Below are 14,814 nucleotides of genomic sequence, written 5' to 3'. Positions count from 1 at the left end.
TTTTAAAGTCAACAACATTTCAAGACAGTTAATACCTTGAAGGAGATGCCTGCCACAAGAAAGAGATTAAAAAGTTCCCAATGTCTCATTTTTGGACAGGGGATGTGAAAAAAATGCAGTGTTAAGGGTAGTCGAAGGATGCAGGCAAGGGACCAGACTTGTTCAGGAACTTGAATTCCAAAAAACTGAGAGCACAAAGGATACTTGAAGTGCAAGCCACCACTTTTCCCGGCTCAGTGAGTGCCAGTGAGCAAGAAGATCATCTGAAAACTTGGCCGTAGACCTCTAATTTTCATTGTGTTTCTTTTAAACAAATAGCTCTGCCTAACGATCTCCAAGACAAACAGAGCTAAACAAAAAACGATCCCCACCCAGCACTGTGCGGTAATAAAGGCCTTTGGCTTGGCTGGGGCTCTCCTTGGACAAATGAAAACATAAATACATTGTCTTCACACATAATCTGGGGCCATGCAAGTAAGATTGATTAGCACTGGTATGAAGCCTTATAAATAACAGATCTTCGAAATTATTAGCTGTAAACACGAGAATCAGAAAGAACTAAAGCTAGACTGGTTTAAGTGACCTTTTCTCTTTCCTTGAGGCACACCAATAGAAACTCTGGGAATCTGAAGTCTTCTTGGGGTATTCTGGGGAATTTGGACAGGACTTTTGCTTGGTTTCTACTTGCAAGGATTTGCGAGCAGTGAAAAATCCCAGTAAGAAATAGGAGTGATGCTTCCAGTTTGAGTCAGGAAATGTTTTTAAATCTAGTAGTGCAGACTCAGTGGAAAATAAAAATATCATGACTGAAGTAGAACTGACTATCTGGTCAAGTTCACTTGAGATTTGGGGAAATAATTTCAGTTGTCTTAATGTGGCTAGAGATCATAGCAAGGTTCCTGTTCAGAAAGCTCACGGACAGTCCAAGACTGACAATCTCAAAAAAAAAAAAGTAAGTCTCAAAATGAGTCCAAAGCTTGCGCAATAAAGTTGAAGAGGGAGAGAACAAACAAAACTATGTAATTTTATATAAAAAACATATTTCATGTATTTTTGCCTTCTGACCGAAGCAGATACTCTTGACCTTAAAAATCTTTATACATGTGTGAGTGTCTGTTTTCCCAGCACGTTATAACTTGAAATCCCTATTCACCTTAGCATCTTTTTTTCAGGAGCAAAGAAACTATAAAAAATAGCAACACTGGATTCATTGCTTTTACTCCTAAAAGTTCCCCAATACTGGAGAGATGAGCAATGCCCTAATTCCCAATGTTAGGAATATCAATCTCATAATGAAGGTGTCTATGTTATTATTCCTGCTTTTTTTCCACAATGACAACACTGCAGGGAAAACTAAGATTCATAGTATATATTACTACTCTCCTCAACTAAAAATGAATGCTGAGATATGCAAGGTTTTTTTTTTTTTTAATTATTATTTTATTTTCCACAGGAGAAGAGGGAATGCACAAAAGCAATCATTTGGACAAGAGTTCAAAAGCAACACTTGGCCAAGAAAGAACATAAAGGTGCAAAGCAGTAAAGTTTATTGGCGTAATTAAGTTAAGAACCATTCCTGAGATTTGCTTCAGTTCATCACAAGTCTAAAAGCCACTCAAAGGTTCAATGCAGGTTGATACTTCTGTAACCAAACCGCTGAAATTTGACATTTGTAGAATTAACCCAGTATAACTGGTTTCCAAATAAAATAAACATAACGTTCCCTTCCCTTGCTAGTGAAGAGATGTGTAAGCACAGTTACATGTGCTAGCTTAATCCCTCCCATCTTTTTTCAGGCTTCTTGGTTAGCTCCTGTGACACTATGCTTGCTAAAATTTCATGATAAATGGTAGCTAGATAAGGGCAGATATTCTCTTAGCTGCAACCCTTCAATAAGAGTTGTTTTAAATTAAAAATAGCAATCACAGAAATAATTAAAAAAGCGCAAACTCAAGAAAACACCTCAAGCTTCATGGGAGAGCTACAAATGTCCCAATCTCATCTTCAATCTCATTCAACATGACAGAATCCAACCAAGACACAAAATTCGGTGGAAATCAGATTTCCAGGTTCCAGGTCTTCCAGAAAAATCTATTTTTTTCTTCATACTTCTGATTGAAAGAAAACCAAAATGAAAAATGATTAGAACTCAAAATAAAAAAAAATAGAATTGATAATACAAATTCACAGATATTCACAGATATTCACAGAATATTTAAGGTTGGAAGGGACCTCTACAGATCATCTAGTCCAACCTTCCTGCTCAAGCAGGCACACCTAGAGCATGTGGCACAGGGTGGCATCCAGGCGGGTTTTGAAGAGAATTCTTCCAGAGAAAAGTGAAAAGCCAAATTGGTGCAAGTTATGTCAGGGCTCACTATGGACCCAAGTAAATTCTCCATCTATGTATTTTCAGGTAGGTCTTCCACCTTTGAAAAGTTTGTATCATCACAATGCACAAAACATTGCATGATCTTGAAGCCATGACCCTGTCCTTCCAGGTCAGTCTAATCAGAACATCTTCCCTCAGGGGTACATCTGAATTTATCTTTGATCAACACTGCAGCAAGCTCCCAGGAATTAAATGAGAATCTTGTTACATTAAAACAAAGTTGTTCATAATCAACCATGCACAAGCTGTTGGTATGGCGAGCTGCCACACAAATCAAGGTTAAAAGAGAACAGACTTACATATGAAATGCAACTAATATAATATTATTCTTTCAGATATTTGGTTAGGATGTCAAATTTGTAACTATATAATTTACATGGGGTTCCCATGACATGTGGCAGTGGTGCTATGGTGTTCGGAGATTTTTATCATGGGAAGAAGCGGGAGGAAATGTACGTTTTCCTAATGCAAATCTTTTCCATAACAATTCAGGAACACTTGCTGGCTTGCTAAAGTATACAATTTACTTATCCACGAGTACATGAAGTTCAAATAGCTATGGATAATTATTTTAATGCAATGCAAAACTAGCTTGCAGAACTCCTTGGCATAGAAGGTGGTTAAGACATCACATATGAAACTTTTCTTTAAAAGTATATTTTTTAATAAGACACTACAAAAGCCTTGAAAGATATGTTCTGTCTTTTGGCTAGGACATTGCATTGAGAAAATAAATACAGACAGAATTCAGTATTATGAAAGAAAATTCAATTAGTGGGATTTTACTGCTCTAGTAAAACACAGGAATTGTCTTGTGGGATCTGAACAGTAGTTTGTTTTATATGACCTTCTCCCAAGAGGTACAAAAAGCTGACATAGATGTTGCCAAATAAGGAATGATTCTTCCCAACCTCAGAGAGTAGCTGGCTAAAGTGTGAAGATTTAGATAGATTAAAATGGATGGGGAAGAATATAAGAGTAGATGTTCTCATCATCCTTATAAATCCCGTTTTTTTTTTTTTTTTTTTTGGTTCAAGGCATTTGCTACCATGGTATCTTCTGACCTAGCAGTCTACAAGCTGTTGCACCGCTCATCAGTCTCAAATCTCTTCAAGACATTTTTTTTTTGTCTTTGTATTCTGACAAAATTCAAGTGACAAAAGCCTAGCCCCTCATTTCCGAGAAGTGCTTTCCACCCTGCAGAGCTCTTTGCCTCCCTCAACAAACACTCCTCATAAGGAAGTCCTTCTATGTCTGAAATGATTAGCTAATGATCTCTGGAAGCCCTCTGTCAAAGCCTATCTTTATCATCATCCTCAAGGAATTCAGAATTGGCCGCTACTACTGCAAGGGTTTGAAGACACCATATATAGGTAACTACTCTGTTACAGAAGCTCACATCATAAAAAAAATTAATTATAAAATTTGAAAAGCATGATCTGTACTGATGATATGACTTCTTGCCTGCAAAGGTGATATTTTTGGTTAGCACTAGACCAAGTTTCCAAAAAATTAAGATATCCCCAACCTGCTGCTGAGCAACTTCTGCTTCCTCATTCCCTTTCCCCATGTAGATTTGTGCAAACTTCCTGTGTGGTCTGACTGCTGTTGGGTATTATAAGAGTAAGTGGAGAAACTAAATGAAATGCAAAACTCATTCTTTTTTTTTCCAACTGTGGTGTTTTGCAATGTTGCAACCTTGATTCCAGCACAGTTTCACATCCAGAGCACAAGCTCGCTGTATACATGGCTCATTCACATCAGTGGAGCTCCATTTTCCTCCTGTGGTTATTATTTTCATAGTATCTGCTTAACTTTAATTCATACACCAGCATTCAAGATACAGGCCTGTAATACATAGAAACCAGCAGAAAATTTAATGAAAAAAATGGTAATTAATTAGTACAATAAAATTAATCCAGGCGTGTAGTATATTCACAACAAGTCTCTGTACACTATAGGACATTTTGCTTTGGTTGAAAAGCAATGATTATGGTGTTTCTTGCTATCTGTTGATTTACTCCTGTCTTTGTTTTGGTCTTCTTTCTGTGATGCCCACYAGTAAAAACCTGTAATTGCAGCAGAAGTACTTCTGGCACTATTAGATTCTTATCTGTCTGGTGTTAGGATAAAATTTTCTCTCTGGACTTGCAGCTTCATCTATGTCCTTTCTCTGTTTCTTTTACCTAGTCATGCCAAATTGCCAGAACATGTGCTTTCTACGTGGTGGATCTTGGTGCTATTTTGCCATTGGAAGAACTGATTGTTAAAGATGCTGTGCTGCACAAGGCTATACAGTATGTAAATGTAGTAATTACAGAAGRAAGAATATGAAGTGCAGAAGTGCATCCCAGACACATCAATAAAAAACCTCAGACTGTAATTCCCTATAGAAATTATTGTTAGAGGGGATACTTTTAAACTAAGAAATCCATTACAGTACATGTGTATTTTTTTTCTTGGGTGGTAGGAAGAGAAGCTATGACTGAGACTACTTTTAAATTCTTCTTAAGAAAAGCAAAGACACAAGAGAGAAAATACTCAGTGCTCAGTGTCTCAAACCAGCCAGCTCTGTGGCTTCCTCTAACAATAAATTTCACTCATGAGAGTTGCTTATATGATATGAATATGATATGAATTCATATCATATATGATATGAATTAACCACAGATTTTATGAATCACAGGGCAAACAGAGAAATATCCTGCCTGCAGCTCTCTGCATACTCTGTATTCAACTCTGCCTGCCCTATAAGCACTTCCAGAGCTGCAGGTGGGAACAAAGTTGGCCTGGATTAAAGATATAAACTGCTTATTCAAGAATAAATAAAGTAGTAAATCTTGGCTGCAAAAATATCATGAAACTTTGGGCCAAAATGGTAGTGAAATACTGTGATACAACAAACCCTGTGTTTTTCCAGCAATTTAAAGCTGGTGTACAATTCATACAGTTGGCTTACACAGTCTACCTATATCCTAGATGTGCAGGTTTAGGCTTGTTTGTTAACAGATTATGCCCAAGGTATTAGCTTGCTTAATGACTGAAAGAGCAAGGAGCTATGTCATTTTTTTTCCTTCAGATATGGAAAAAAAAAAAAAGACTAGAGAATTAAAACATAATGCAATGTTATTCCCAAGAGCTTTTTAGAGTCTAGATGTCAGAGTGCAACTGGATTTCAGCAAACTGGAAGTAATGCACAGAATAAGTGCTCTGATCAAGACTCTCCTCCCCGTAGATGCAGAAGCTTTCAGTATAAGAAATCTGTAAGGACCACAGAAAAGTGCAAAGTTTTCCRCTAAATATGTGTAGACCAACTCTCCAGTACTCCAGCAAGTCAGCGAATCTTGTTCAATAGAACTTCATCCATTCACAACAGCTGCAAGTCCAACCCCCAAAATCCCATAAAAGACCCTGCCAACAATCACTCTTGCAGTCAATGAAAGTTTATATCAGTGTTTAAATTCTTATTTCCACGCCAGGCTATCTAAGACTTTTAATTCCCCCTTCCAAGCTTGTAATTCTTCTGAGGGCTCAGGCTACATAAATCCTTGATTTTGGCATGTTCATCAGGAAAAAAAAAAGCTTTTAACAACTCTTGTCAAGACTTGCTTGTCCAGTATGGGGGAAGTCTAAGGGCTACAGTGAGATTCACCAGTCTCAGCAGTGTCCGGAAAGGATGCCCAGGGGAAATACTAAGTTAGGAAGTACATCCAGCAACATTAGGGGCATGACACAAAAATTCAGGCTCAAACATGTAGTAAGATACACGCATCCAGTACTTCTCTTGAAGAAGTCATGCAGAAAGCCACCAGTAACCAGAAACCGCCCCTGGGGAACATTGCTTAAAGCAAAGACTAGTCTTAAGAGTTGAAAAAGTGATCTAACTCTATCCTATAAATTCTTGAAGGTAAATTTAGTTACCATTTGTAGAAAGATTTAGTCTCAACCTGAAATGTGTAAGTTSCAGGATGAGCATAACAGGAGTGCTCTGGTGCCATGCATGGATTCATTTGCACATTTATAACTTATATTGCATGTAGAAAGGCTATTAGGTTAACATGTTTCTCAGGATTGGAACGACCACATCTTTAAAGAGTGGACGACATCTTTTGGAGTCCCTGCTATGACATATCACCTTTTTCTTTGGGACACAGAAACCTGAGAGCCCCCTTTAAAACTACAAGTCTTACAACTAAATAAATAAATAAAAAACTCCCGCGCCACGGCCTTTAATTTTCAAACTGAACTTTGCCTCAGCCTTTCTCTAATATCATACAAATTCTTAGGTGGAATATGCTTATTCAAGCCATTCCAAATCATACTCAGATTTCAAACTCAAACTAAGCTCTGGCTTCACTGATTCACTAATTTAATATGATAAATGTAGACTACAGTTCAAAAATGATAAATTCTAAAAAGCAGTGCTCCACTACAGAAAACTCTAGTAAAGCTACCCAAATAAAGTAATYAATTTTTTATCAGATAGGAATTATYTGCATATACAAGGTATTTCTTGAGGATCATCAGCTACAGGCTCTGTAAGGTGAAATCAAAAAAACAAAATAATAATAATAAAAAAAACTAGCACAGCTGACATAACAGATTTTTTCAATAATCTCAATCAACAAGAGAGACAAATGACTACAGCAATCACAGGATCCTCCCAACATTTCTGTCTTTATAAAGCCTTAAGTTTTACATCTCAGCTGGAGAGCAGGGAAGGAAAAAAAAAAGAAGGGGGGGGGGGGGATCAAAATCAGTGTCTTCAGATAAACAAGATTCCAGAAAGTAAAGTGATGCGTTAATGTCAGCTTGGGTAGGTTTCAAGAACAAGTAACCCATAATGAATTGTCAGAACAAACTCTGCATGCCAGGGACACATGGACTTTCCAGGACGAAGAAAAAACAAAAAGAAAAAACTAAGGAACCTCTTGCAGTTGTGACGAAGAAGCTTCTCAGTACTTGTGGAGAAGGCAAAACAATCACAATTAAGGAAAAAATGTCTGAGAAAATTACACAATGCAATTCATAGGAGCTTTTTATTAGTGAAAATTAGTGTACGTCATGAGGAGCATGCTCAGCAGCTCATGCAAAAGAAATTGGATGGCAAGCTAATTTAGGTTATGCTAAGAATTTCTCTAATGCCAGAAAGCAAATATCTTTCAGAGCTCATAAAAATCCAAGTTTTACATTGTTGCGCTCTTGAAAAGAGATCCAGGCAATTAAGCCTAGGTATGTGCAATTCTCAATATAGCAACTACTGCTTCATTTTTTACAAGATATTTCTTAGAAACAAGAGTCCAATTCTGATCTCTATCCCTCATCCCTTGCTTAGGTAAGGCAAGAAGAAACCCTCCAAAGCAAGTCAAGGGGCTCCCATCGCCACCCTTCACAGCGCTGGGTGTAGGATCCTGAGACTAATGCAGGGTGCAACTGGTCCTTGGTGCATCTCTCCTGACTCCTGCTTGAGGCGACACCACTGTAAGACCTGCTGAAACAGTTCCCCTTGCTCTACTTGCATGCTAACACGCTGGCCAAGGGGAACCTTGGCCACTACCAGCAACTGAGGATATGCCACGTGCTGGAAGCATCACTCCATGAAGTTGGTGAAACACACAAGGGCATTTCAACTGGGGCAGTGCAAGGGACGAGAAATGCAGAATAATGAGGGGAAGCAAGGAATGAATCTATGAAAAGGAATTACTCAAATGTATAGCTATGAGACTAGAGGTAAAAGGAATGCAGAGAACTGAACTCCAAAGGAGGGACTAGGTTGAGAGAGGGAGCTGATAAAGCATAGCAGCTGGTATGAACAAGCACAGAAATAGTTAGAAAGGGTTATTGGGAGGGGGAAAAAAAAAAAAAAAAAAAAAAAAAAAAAAAAAAAAAAAAGGAAGTATCACACACACAAGGCTAAGTAGTTTTCCATAGGGTACTCTGCATACAGAGCATTTGGTTCTGGATATCAGGCCTCAGCCAACTTTAGACTACTTGGGAAGGAAGCTGGTGCATGTGAGAAATTCAAGTGATTTTCTGCAGAGGTCCCTTGCAAAGAAAAACCTGCTGACGATGGGTTTTCAGTAAACCAGTAAGGAATGATTTGTTCTCAAAAGAGCTGAATTCTGGTTTAATTTAAGGAAATTTTTTTATGGTGGGTGCTGGAAGGTCCTTGCACAGGCATGAAGAGTCTCTATTGCCATGAAAAGCTCATAGTTAAAGTAGTTAAGAGAGGTGTTATTGATTCCACTTTTACAACTGGGAAGTGAGGCAGCAGAGATTATGTGAATGATCCTAACTCACTCAGAAGTGAGTTAGGGAAAAGCTTGCAGTTGCACCCTTCTCTCTCAAGGCGCAGTGCAATGCTTCTGCGGCAGGGTTATCTTTGCTCTCTACAAGTATCTTCCTTCTTACTTCCACTCCACCCAGTGCAGAAGTAGACAAAGGTTAAAAGTGCAATAGGTTAGCTATGAAACAGCTGTGCAAATCTGCAAGAGCACATCAAGACTCTAAATTACTTGGCAGATGAAATGGTAGATGAAAGTGAAGATGGCTAGAGTGATGCCAATAAGGAAGAATCTTGGTTCCAAGAATATGGTTTTACCCATAGCCCACAACACATGTGTGAGCACAGGACAAATCACTAGTTAAGAATGAATTTTTTTTGTGCTAATGGAATTCAGAAACAGCACACCTCACAGTTCCATCACAGAAACAAATCTGAACTCGGTGCCTGAATGTTAGGAATCACTAGAGAATAAAATGAAAAACAACAAAAACAGCAGAAATTCCAGATGCATTCGTATTCTTAATTACTGTTCCTTTTCCCTCCTGCAGACAATAAAAAGGTTCAGAGAAGGACAAAAAACGTGATCAATGGTCTCAATCTAGAGATCATCTAATCCAGGCTCTCCTGCCTAAGCAGAGTCACCTACAGAACATGGCTCGGGGTCACTTCCAGGCAAGTTTTGAATATCTCCAGAGAAGGTGACTCCACAGTCTCTCTGGGCAGCCTGCTATAGTGTTCAGTCACTCTCACAGTAAAGAAATTCTTCCTCGTATGCAGATGAAACTTCCTGTATTTCAGTTTGTACCCATTACCCCTTGTTCTGTCACTGGTCAATGTCAAGAAGAGTTTAACTCCATCCTCTTTACAACCTCCCCTCAGGTATTTGTCCATGTTGATCATATCTGCTCTCAATCTTCTCCAGGCTAAACAGGCCCAACTCGTTTAGTCTTTCTTCAGACAACAGATGTTAGACCTCCTTAATCATTTTTGTTGCTCTACACCAGACCCTCTCTAGAAGCTCTATGTCCCTCTCACAACTTACTCAGTGCAAGATGTTGTGGATGCTCAAAGTCCACGTGGGCTGAAAGATACAACTGCAAAACAAACCAGACAAACCCACAGAGGAAGCATTTACGGAGAAAGGGACATCACTTCTGACATAGGAAGCCCCTGCATTGCAAATCCTTGGATGCTGGGAGAGAATTACTACATGCTCGCCCTCTTCCTTCCTTGCAAGGCATCCTTACTGCTGAGATGGTAACTTGATGTGAAGTGTTTTAGGGTTTAGAGTAATTTAAACAGGCAAAAGAACATAGCGGCAATGGCAGAATAAACCGCTTTGTGAAACAGTGTTCATCGGAATTGGATGGCTAAATCCCCTCTAAAGCACCTGGAAGATTTAAGAACTCATGTCCGAATGAACAAGATGTAATGAGCTTGTGTACAGGCTTGATATGAAAAGGGGATTGTTTTTAGTAAAACAGCAGAGAATAGCCGCTTATAGGAAAGAGTGATATTGAATTTTAATCAGGAGAACATAAAGATACAAAGAGAAAAAACTGCTTTGGCTTAGAAGTGGACTAGATGACTTTCTCAGCCACCAACAATAGATGCTGAAGAGTGTTACCTCCTAATCTTCCATGTTCTGTTATCTTCACTTTTTTCACTTTTTTCACTTTTTTCAATCACACACTTTTTTCAATCAAGCCTGTATTGTCCTCCACAAAGTGTAGAGAAAACAGAGATACAAAAGATGAAGCAATGACTAAGAAAAACAATAAGTGGCTCTAATTCTTCACCCCACTATTACTCACTGAAGAGTTACATGTTTAGATTGAGAGAAGAAGAATCCAAGCTATGTTTGCTTGCCCATATTTTATGTACATTAGAACATATTCACAACTGTTGTTCTTCCTAGTGATTCTCTTTTATATGACTGCTTGGGACTTTTGTGACCCTCACTAACATTAAATGAAGTTTATTACATKAAACGTATTTCTGAAAGGTTTAACTGGAAAACTCTTGCTTCAATGTGTTTTTAGTTACAGAAAGATACACACACCCTCTTTGCTTATATTTTTTTTTCCAAATGAGCATGTTGTGGCAATTATGAGGAATTTGTATTCTCTGTTGATGGCCAAAAATCCATTATCTGTATTTCGTGGTGGCAATGGAGTCCAGCACTATGTCCCTTGGCCAAACTTGGGGGGATTTTTTTGTTGTTTTATTATTGTTTTGATGAGTGGGTGGAGACAATGTTGTTTAGGACCTCAGAGTAAAGCATATGGTGAAACAGCTGGGTTTTCTTTTCCTTTTTTGAGCAGTAGTTCTGTGCTGGGGATGACCATGAGTGGTCTTGTACTGATGCTGCATGCTAAACTGTTGAGATTGAGCAGTGATGGGTGCCCACTGCCATTCCCCCTAATTTTTAAGCTTCTTTTTGAAGCTCTTTGCCCTCTCTTAATTTGCAGGCAGTCATGGGAGGAGGGTGCACAGCAAGGACTACTTTTCTGGAAGAGCAGGTATTACAGACATCAACTAAGCAAGCCTGAAATTGCTCTTCCTGAACTGACTAGCCAAGCATTAAAGGCAGTCAGCCCTTGAAAAGCCAAGCGATTTACAGGCTGTTTTGAAAGTGTGGGGTAGGAAAAGCTTCTTTGAGAAAATATTTTAATTGTTGCCAGTTGTGTCTGCCCCATTAGAGAGCCCATCTACTTAGGAAAGGCTGAAAAGAGGTTGCTCAACCCATGCAGAAGATGTGGCTCTCCAGGAGATGCAAGTTGCCCACTCCAGACAGCCAAGCTGAACTGAGCAGTTTAGCAGGGGTCGTGAATTTCAGGTATGCAGGACACTACAGCAAAAGTCTCTGCTTCACAGCCTTCAGCTCAGCCACTAACTGGGGGGGGAACGGGAACACACCGCACATTTGTTCCTCGCTCATCTTTTCACCTTGGCTTCAGTAAACTAAGTTGGGAAAAACTTGCTCATAGCAATATGGCATAGAAATGTTAAATACTTCTCCTAAAGAGAATGCACAGATGTGGAAGGTGTTCCCTGCATAGGCAGTGCAGGTAATTTCTAGTGCTGTGCTTGGCCTTGTCAGATGCAAAACATGGAAGAGAAGCTCAGCCAGCCCATACACTCTGCCATACAKGAAGAGAACAAATGGACTAGAGAAGGTCAAGAAAAGATGATGGAAAGCTTTTTTGATTAAAGACATCTCTGGAGGTATGGTARCTCATCTCTGTATGTCTGATGCATCAGGAGGGCTATGTCCCCTCTCCTGTATTGCTTTGGAGCCAGGGATTCCTGGATTCACCAAAGATTGACTGAGCATGAAGTGTTTGTGAATAAATAACACAARTAAGGTTTTGGTGTGTTTAAAAAAGATTTACCAAGCTCTTCCACCTACATGGAGTCCTCCCTGCCTCATACTGATGTTAGTCACGAAGAGTAAGGAGGAATCTATAGGAGCGGATCAGACAGAAGTGCATTAATGTCAGAGTAAATGTTATGCTGGGAGCTTCTCTGAAGAGACAACAGGAGGAAAAGAGGGTCTGAGAGCTCTAGCAGGTTTCTAATACTTCACTTGCTTAGCACCTTCTAATAACTTCAATGTTCACAATGCTGTAAAGAAATCCAGTGGTAGAAAACAATTTCTGAAGTTTCTGTTCTTTGTTGCCAGTTTATTCTGAACATGAGGCTTTGCTTTTATAGACTGTAACATTCTCTCCCTCTCGTGACATGACACAAATGGGTGTTAAGATTTCCTAGAAAGTATCACCACTCAAACTGTCCCACCCCAAGAACAGATGCAAGGACGGGAGGAGGATTAATGCAATATTACATAAACTCTTCTGTGTCATAGTGCAATTATACACATATACACACACTCAAACAAGTATTTATGAACTTTAATTGCTCTATACATTTGCCTGAGCTTTTATTCAGAGCTGCTCCAGGTAGGACATGGGGACAAAAAAAAATGCAGGTAAAGAGTACAGCCACCACTTAGAGCCCTTGAGAACCCCTCCTGCTCCCAGCAGCTCCCACCAATGCAATTATTTTTACCCCTCTCTCCATGAAACCTGCCTCCTGCAGCCTTTTCCCAGGTAACAATCACAAATCTCACCTAAAGAGATGATCTAGTCCAACCTTCTTGCTGAAGCAGAGATACCTAGAGCATGTGGCACAGCCACTGTGGCCACTGCTTTATCTGTGCACCTGCAGTCTCCAGAATTTGCACTCACTTTAAGGAATTGGGAAACTTTGGTCATACTTTATTTCCCTGTGCCTGGCATGTACTGCCCAAACCTTCCCCACCTGCTGACARCCTTCCTTTACTTTGAATACTAAGGCTGAGCCAACATCTGCACAGACATCTTGGAATTTAAATATCTGAGTGTTATTAGCTTAGGAAAAATATACATTATGCTCAGTGATTCAAGAAAAAAAGAACAYCACTGAACTTGCAGCAAAACTGCTGTGCCAATTCTCATACTGCAGACAAGTGTAAAGTATCTTAGTCCATATGCCTACACTCCAACTTGGAAGGCAGGCTTAGAAATGTAAAGGTTCTGGAAAAAAAAAAGAAAAAAGAAAAAAGATGAAATTCAATGCTCTGCAAGTATGAGAAAAATTTGACAGTGTAATTAAGCTATCTGGTCTGGCTTTGGAAGGGTTCAGCTTTCCTCTTGCAGCTCGAGACATGTTGAGGTCCTTAAAACATTGCACCAAAAAGCTCAAATATGCTYGAGCATGATAATAACAATCTCAACTCCTCCCCAAATCCTTACACTTTACACTTTTTTCCTCCCTTTTTTTTTTCTCTCTCTCTCTTTTTTTTTTTTTCCTAAATGACAACCTGAACATACTACATGCAGCCTCATGTTTCTCAAGAGAGTGAAGGGAGATAAACTTTGTGCTTAACTAATGTCACCAGCTCTTTTCCCAGCTGTTTCAAGTGTTTTTAGTGAAGCTCCTGCAAACCATCACCAAACTTTTCACTAGGTTTCAGGATTCTCCCCAGGCAAAGTCAGGCAATTAGAGCAGCCTTAAGGCCGGTCATTTAACACCAGGCAGCTTCAATAGCTGCCGCACTTATTTTCACCCACCACCCTGATCTGTTTCAAACTGCTGTTTTTCATCATAAAAAGAAAAAAAAAATACAGGGTAAAATCAGTAGCAACTTTTAAGTGTCTAGCCTATGCCTTAAGGGGACAACCAGCTATATAAGGATTCAACATCAAAACGAAACCAGTACATTTTTTCCTCTCTTTCCCTCCCAGCGTATTTTCCCCTCCCTGATCAACTCTCACGCTGCTTTTCGCTGCTCCAAAGTTTCCCGCATATCCCCCTACAAGGCAAAGCCATGAAAGCAGACAGCTAATCTTCCGCAACTTCARCTGGCACTAGCCCTGCTATTTAATTTACAGAGCAATTTCTCTTTTGGAAAGAACAAAAATACACACTCTCTTCCTGCACTGTAACACTGAGAAATATATTTGAAAAATAAAAACAAAACAAAACGCAAAATCCTTCCTCGGGTCTCTCTAAACATCTGCTTAAAGGGTTTCCCTGTCTTAAAGGAGCTTTAATTGCCAAYAGTTCCTCTGCTCCTTAAGCTCAGGGCTCACGTTTAGATTATACCTCAAGCACCAGTTAATTTAGGGGAAAATTAAAATATATATATATTAATAAAGTAAAAGAAGAGAAAAGAAAACACAGGCCTACCTTAAAACTTTCCAGCTTTTCAGAGGATCCAAGTCAGAAATTATAGACACCATTGTATTAATAAAAAATAATAATAAAAGGGGAGGAGGGGTGGGGAAAAAAAAAAAGGACGAGCGAGCCCACTGCGACTGGATGCGATGGGAGGGCTCCTTCCTTCCCCTTTCCCCGCCTAAGAAGCTCTCGTACCGGCTTCACTCCCGACGCCTTTTAAAGCCCTCGCGGAGCGAGCGCGGACCCGAATTTGCCCCTATTCACCCCAGCGGCTGCGAGCTCTCTGCGAGCTCCCGGCTTTCGCGTGCGCTCGTGGGCAGCTGTAGCCTCCTTTAGGGGACTGGCTTTTCCCCCTTCATTCATCTGTCTGTCTCTCTCTATACATATTATACATATTTGTCTTTTTTTTTTT

General features: G+C 39.5%; 1 protein-coding gene across 2 annotated transcripts in view; it reads right to left on the bottom strand.

The window, feature by feature from the left end:
* Positions 1-14,814, bottom strand: part of CELF2 (CUGBP Elav-like family member 2) — a 380,720-nt gene that overhangs the window by 300,163 nt on the left and 65,743 nt on the right. The window contains exon 1 of one of the 2 annotated variants that reach the window (XM_026033318.1): positions 14,412-14,484. The exons of the other annotated variant lie outside the window; for it this stretch is intronic. Within the exon in view, the coding sequence (XP_025889103.1) occupies positions 14,412-14,464 (53 nt within the window). The 5' untranslated portion in view covers positions 14,465-14,484. Of the gene's footprint in view, positions 1-14,411; positions 14,485-14,814 lie in introns of those variants that run through there. 2 annotated transcript variants of the gene reach the window in all.

This window comes from Nothoprocta perdicaria, unplaced genomic scaffold (assembly GCF_003342845.1).
Source record: "Nothoprocta perdicaria isolate Ctin4 unplaced genomic scaffold, notPer1 scaffold_127, whole genome shotgun sequence".
Classification (NCBI taxonomy): domain Eukaryota; kingdom Metazoa; phylum Chordata; class Aves; order Tinamiformes; family Tinamidae; genus Nothoprocta; species Nothoprocta perdicaria.
Note: the sequence above shows the minus strand (reverse complement) of the source record. Positions and strands in the feature narration are given on the sequence as shown.